The sequence below is a fragment of the Callorhinchus milii genome, unplaced genomic scaffold (assembly GCF_018977255.1).
Source record: "Callorhinchus milii isolate IMCB2004 unplaced genomic scaffold, IMCB_Cmil_1.0 Scaffold2, whole genome shotgun sequence".
NCBI lineage: Eukaryota > Metazoa > Chordata > Chondrichthyes > Chimaeriformes > Callorhinchidae > Callorhinchus > Callorhinchus milii.
In genome coordinates, this window is record NW_024704743.1 from 116,460,373 (window position 1) to 116,467,047 (window position 6,675).

A 6,675-nucleotide genomic window follows, 5' to 3' on the forward strand; every position below is an offset into this window, starting at 1 on the left:
CGTCGGGAGGACGTCCCAAAGCGCTTCACAGAACACACTGTAAAGTGAATTGACTGTATATTTGTGGGCGAACGCGGCAGCCAATAGCGCACAGCAATGTCCCACAAACAGTCTCCCCCTCTCTCTCTCTTTGCTGTCTCTCTGTCTCTCTCTTGATCTGGGATTATTGCAAATGAATAAACACAGTACTGTACCTCCAGGGCTTTCGATGGATTTCTTGTACAATTCCTTGTAGGTTTCCAAATCCGGGATGTGAGCGGTTGGCTGGAGCGATTGCCCGGGTTGGTACATAGTCTCATTAGCCAGTGCTGTCTCACAGCTCATCTTTCTCCCCCACACAGAGAGACGGTTTCAGCTGAGGTCGGGTTAACCAAGCCTGAGCAGCTTATCTCCTTATTTTTTTAAACACACACACACAATTTAATCTCCTTGGCAGAGTCACAGCAGTGAACGAGAGCAATCAGATTCAGGCACCAGACTACAGTAACCTGTCACAGACACCGCCTTCCTTGACCTGAACAAGCCCAGCCCTTCCTTGACACTGCAAACACACACACACAAAACATTCACACAAACACCTTGCTCCTAGCTGCTAAAATGGGAGCGTGTACAGTGGCAATGATTGTACTAATCTTCCTCTTAAGTGACACAGTCATTTCACTTCATGCACCCTGTGAGCCTGTGCCCTGACACTGACTGGCTAGCTGCTTGCATTCTGCTTTATTGCTTTACCCTCCCCTGGCTTTGGCTCTGGCTGGCACGTCTCTCTCCCCCCCACCTCCCTCTCTGGTGAATTGTCCCCTCCACACACGCTGACCATCTCCTGAGTGTCGACTTGTCCAATCGCAGGCATCAAGGCTCCCCTCCTAGATCTGCTGCTCCTCCTCCTGCCATTGGATTCAAAACACATCCAAGTGAAAGCAAGGAAGTGAACTCATGTCAGTACGTGCAAGGAGGGGAGGGGAGGAGGGGTTGACATTGCCAATCTGGTTAAGGTGCAAAGCATCCAGGAACCAAGTGACAAACACTCCCATGTACTGTACTAGAGGCAGGTTTATACCTGGTATTATTTGTTTGCTTGTCCTGGATCAATTTCCTGTTAACGAGCGCAGTTTTATTGCACTTTGTTTCGTGTTTTCTTTTCTTTAGTTCTGCATTATTTAAGGCCTATTGGTTCAGGGGATTTTGAGAGCTCAGCGTGGTATTAATAATAATAATTACTAAGTTTTGCACTTATAACACAGTAACTTTATTATGACAATGCAAATATACCAGTGATATATTTGGCATAGTCGAAGAGGAGGGTCTTGAGGCGGGACTTGAAGGAGGCTAAGGAGGAGTGATTGGGGGATGGAATTCCAGAGGTTGGGGTAGAGTGGCTGCTGGCTCGCCCGCCAATGGTGGGGCGGGTGGGTCGGGGGACTCAGAGCCGGCTGAGCGGATGGAGCAGGCGGGTTGATAGGGAGTTAGGAGGTCGCAGAGGTAGGGTGGGGCAAGGCCATGGAGGGCTTTGTAGGTGAGGACCAGGATCTTGAACTGGATCCTCTGAAGGATAGGGAGCCAATGGAGTCGGACAAGAGTGGGGGAGATGGGGTCACGGAGTTTGGTGCGGGAGAGGACACGGGCTGCAGAGTTCTGGATTATCTGCAGCCTGTGGAGGGAGGAGTTGGGAAGGCCGACAAGCAGGGTGTTTGCATAGTTGAGCCTGGAGATGATGAAGGCATGAACAAGAGTTTCAGCGGCCTGAGGGGTGAGGTAGTGGCGGAGTCAGGCGATGTTACGGTGGTGAGAGAAGGCAGAGTAGATCATGGCTTGAATGTGGGGGAGAAAAGACAGTTGTCGAACAGGACACCGAGGTTCCTGACTGGCTTGGTGAGTTGAAGTGTGCAACCATGGCAGTTGATGCTGCCAGAGCCTGAGGTGCAGAGGATTATTATTGCAACAACAACAAAATTACATTATGATTATTGTTTTACACATCATGGTCTAATGAAAAGTGCCCTTGCCTGATGCACAGCTAAACCATATTTAAGGAGGAGTCCTGTAGCTCAGTGGTTAGAGCGCTCGCCTCACAAGCGAGAGACTGGGTTTGATTCCCGGAAGGGCGAAACCTTGGGCAAGTTTCCTTACTCCACACACCTAATAATAATCTCTCAAGAAAAAAAACAATAATAAAATTTGGTCACTTCAATCCACGACGGTTTGTAGGACACTATTGTGCACAATTGGCTGCCGCGTTTCGCCCACAAATATACAGTCAATTCAGCTTACAGCCAATTAATATTCTGTGAAGCGTTTTGTGCTACCACTGAGTAGGCTGACAAACATAGAACTATGTTTTTTTGAGATACAGATGGCTACTCAGGAGTTGGATTGTTCTGTACCTAATACAATAAAGGCTGTTTTCCTCTTATGTTTTGTTTACCATTTTTCCTCTCAATTTAGTCACCTAAACCTGTATATGCAATATAATCTATCCAAGGGTTAATTTCTGACATTTGCATAGTAAGTGAGGTGTATAGGTTTTACCCTAAAGCCCTGTGCTCTTAACATAATTTTCATGCTAAGGTATCTAAATATGATTGAAATATTAGCTTTCAAGTGAGAACTAGAGAGATACCTTAAAAACATGAAGGGGAGTTTGCTGGAAAACCGGACTGAATGGATTCCTCTTTTAAAGCACAGAAATGTTGGGCCAAATGGCCTTCTATGCTGTAAATATCCATATTTCCATAACTAAGGCACCTCATTAAGGGCACCCCAAAGCTGTAGGCTTTTTTAAAAAAAATACATGTTAAAAGTACTATACTTTTCATCAATATTAACAAGTTGTTATTTATGGTGACCTTTAACATCGAACAATAAACTCAACGTTTGAATGAACCAGATTGAGAAATTTCTAAACCAGTTTCCTTTGTGATCATAAACCTTATCAGTCTGGATTGAACTCAAGTATAAGGATTGTAAATGGTTGGGATTATAGTATAAGAATCATTAGTATTAATCATGTAGTGAATAGATGAATTAAGTAGAATGACTTAAAGAAATAAAAACTGCCATGTGACACACACACAAACCCATAGTCCTAGTAAAGAGGCACCGAGCTAGGAGGAGTACACTGGAATGCCAGGGAAGATAGGGATAATTGGACCAGGAGAATGAATGGGATATAAACTAGCAATTAAACCTGAGGAAAAACTTAAAGTAAGCAGGTCACATGGACAGAGTTAGAAAGAAGGACAGACGAGATAAGATGGAATAGGAGGAGTATTGTTCTTTTGTAGAACATACCCTAGCTGGTACCCAGAGAAACAACTTGAAGATAGGGAAAGAATGCCTGGGAATGCCTGGGAAAAGTACAGAGAATGAGAAAGAAGTCATGAAAAAAAGTTAGAACACAGATGACTGGCAAAAAAGGATATAAAAATCGATAGACAAAAATAATTTTTTTGGAGACTCAGAGGAGAGGAAGGGGACGAACCTCCATGGAGAGGAAGAAGAGTGCCTTTGAGGAAAAGAGGACAAGTCCAGCTCTCGTCGGAGTGGACCGCAAAGAGGACAAGTTCAGCCCTTGCGGAGTGGACCATCAAGAGACGTTTGCAACAAGAAGCAAGCCAAGGACATTTGCAGCCAGCAGCAAGCCAGAGACAGTGTTTAACTTTTGTGCCAGCCTTAGAACTTTGTCACGATTTCCTGCCTGCTTGGTAGTATCTCTCCTACTTACTAAAACACGCACCCAACACACATACAAAGCAGTAAGAAATTATTCAGGCACATTTCGTATGTTACATAATTTTTTTAATATGTTTAGGATTTTAATATTGAGTGTGTCTTGTTAACATAGTGCTTTAGTAATGTATCTTGTTAAGATGGTGCTTTAGTAATGTATCTTGTTAAGATAGTGCTTTAGTAGTCGTTTAAGCGCGATGAGTAATGATAATGCGTCGGGTGTAATGTGATGCTTATGCTTGTGTGGTTTTATAATTGCTAATAAAAGGTTATAATAATATCCTTGGCGTGGTTTCTGACAAACGCTTGAACCCAAATTTCACAAGATGTTAATTGGCAGCACTGTGATTTACGATGACTGTCATTTACTAATAAGAATTTCCAAATTTCTAATAAGAATTAGTATATATTTTTAACATAACAATCCAATAAAGTGCAACTATATAACCCCTTCATGTGGGTGATGTCTCACAGCACTTTATCCACAGTATTTAGGGGACAGTAAAAGAGAAGGTATGAAAATTGTAAGAGATCCAAATGGTGTTGAAAAAGATGGATTTAATAAGTATGTTAAATGATTATTTCTTGAATCAATGAGGCTCAGTCGGTAGCATTCTGGGCCTGAGATGGTGGGTTCTACAACAACAACAACAACAAGATTCCATTTATACAGCACCTTTCACGTCGGGAGGACGTCCCAAAGCGCTGTACAGTTGGGTCATTTCCCGAGCAGGGGGGAATGGTCAGGGTGAGGGGAGGGAAGGGAGGGAGCGAGGACGGGATAGAGAGTCGAGAGGGGAGCTGAAGGCACGGTCAAAGAGAAAGGTCTTGAGACCAGCCTTGAAGGAGGAAAGGGAGGAGGCGGCGAAGGCACTGGGGGATAGAGTTCCAGAGCCTCGGGGCTGAGAGGCTGAAGGCCCGGCCACCGATGGTAGGGCGATTGGGGCGGGGGATGTGGAGCAGACCGGAGCCAGAGGAACTGAGGGTACGGGCAGGTAAGTAGGGGGATAGTAGGTCGGAGAGGTAGGAGGGAGGAAGGCCGTGAATGGCCTTGTAGGTGAGGATGAGGATCTTGAATTCTAGCAACACACTTGAACGTTAAGTCATCTAGGCTGACACCTGAGTCCTGTATTACTGAAGGTTATTAATAATAATCCTTGCATTTGATATAGCGCCTTATCACGTGTTTGAAATGCCTCAACACGCTTCACAAAATATACTGTAAAGTGAATTGACTATATTTTGTGGGTGAAATGCGGCAGCCAATTGCATACAGCAGTGTCCCACAAACAGTCGTGGATTGAGTGACCAATTTATTATTTTTTTTAAGGAATTATTACACCTGGAAAAGCGATTCACTAATTTACTAACAACCGGGTTCCTACTTACTGCTAGGTAAACGTGTTATCACGTCTTCAAGACATTTCAAAACACTTCACAGAATATATGGTGCTTCTGCAACCTTCTGTGGGCATTTCGCCCACAAAATATACAGTCAATTCACTTTACAATTGAGACGTCTAGGAGACGTGAAAAGCGCTATATCAAATGCAAGGATTATTATATTATTATATATATTATTATTATATTATATTCTAACGCCCTACCAACCTGCCCTCTCCCTTTGCTCAGCAGGCTCTGGCTTGCTTTACATCGCCCGCTTCGCCCACCCCACCATTGCCACTCTGCCCCCACCCTCTGGAACTCCAGCCAGCAGTCCCTCCGCCTCGCCCCCTCCCTTGCCTTCTTCAAGACCCGTCTCAAGACCCTCCTCTTCGACTGTGGCTTCGGTCACCCTCCTTCCCCCCTGCCCTCCACCCTCCCCGATCCCGATCCCCAGCTCGGGTCCGAATCACTGATTGTCCAGCGCCCTGGGCCATCTTCCCGACGAGAAAGGCGTGATACAAATGTAATTTTTTTGTCATTGTTGTAACGTGAATCAACTGTATATTGTGTGGGAGAAACATGGTAGCCTATTGTGCACAGCTGTGTCCCACAAACAGACAGGACCTCGGTTCCATTAAACCAAGGTCCCGTCCACCTGTTCTTCAGGTGGATGTTAAAGATCTCCTAAGTTGAAAAGAGAAGGGAGTTTCTTCTGCTATCCTGGCCAACAATCCTCCATATAAATTGGTCAGTAATTTGAAAGATGTCTATGAGTTCTAGATTCGCTCAAGGAGTTGAAATACCAACATATCTTCATGAAAAAGCTATACTCCAGACCCTTGAAGCAGGCAGAGAGGGGCATCACGGACTCCCGAGAATGTTGAGCTAAGAAAGGTGACTTATTTAAGACGATTTATGCAAGCGCATTACGCCTGAAAAAGAGATGTCTCAGACGACATTATAGAGGTATATAAGATGATAAACGTGACTGGAAAAGTAAATTCAGAACAATATTTTCAGATTTGCCAAGGAGCAGACGAAGAGAGCACAGGCTCAACTTTGTGAAACACAGACGGGTGACCAGGAAAGGTGCTAGAGACAGGGACACCGGCTGCAGGTGCAAACCCCGGACTGCCCAGAGCCTTGAGACATTCTCCCGACATCATAGGCACTGAAAGGCACTGTACAAATGTAATCGTGTTGTTGTTGTTGTTGTTGTTGTTGTTGTTAATTTGTAATTTTAGAAACAGCTTGATGGTGTAACTGGTGCTATTTCTTTCACTTCACCCATAAAAGATATTTCACACAATTCACTTCGCAGTGTATCCCGTGAAGCGCTTTGCGACGCCTCGAAGACGTGACGAGGCGCTGTGTCAAATGCGAGGACTATTATTATTTCTCACCGGGGGGTTTCTTCATTAAATAATAACAATAAAAATAATAATAATAATCAGACTTGGTATAGAGGACGCCCCAAAGCGCTTCACGGGGTTTACTGTACAGTGTAGTGACTGTGTGCAGTGGCTCTGGAGAAGGGGGCTGCCAAGTTGCGCGCAGCTC

The 6,675-nt window shown here is 44.7% G+C and overlaps 1 protein-coding gene across 1 annotated transcript in view; it reads right to left on the reverse strand.

Moving 5' to 3' along the window:
- acss2l (acyl-CoA synthetase short chain family member 2 like) overlaps positions 1-888 on the reverse strand; it is a 29,506-nt gene extending 28,618 nt beyond the window's left edge. The window contains exon 1 of the mRNA XM_007897254.2: positions 195-888. Within this exon, the coding sequence (XP_007895445.1) occupies positions 195-324 (130 nt within the window). The 5' untranslated portion in view covers positions 325-888. The remainder of the gene's footprint in view (positions 1-194) is intronic.
- Positions 889-6,675: the final 5,787 nt, after the last annotated feature.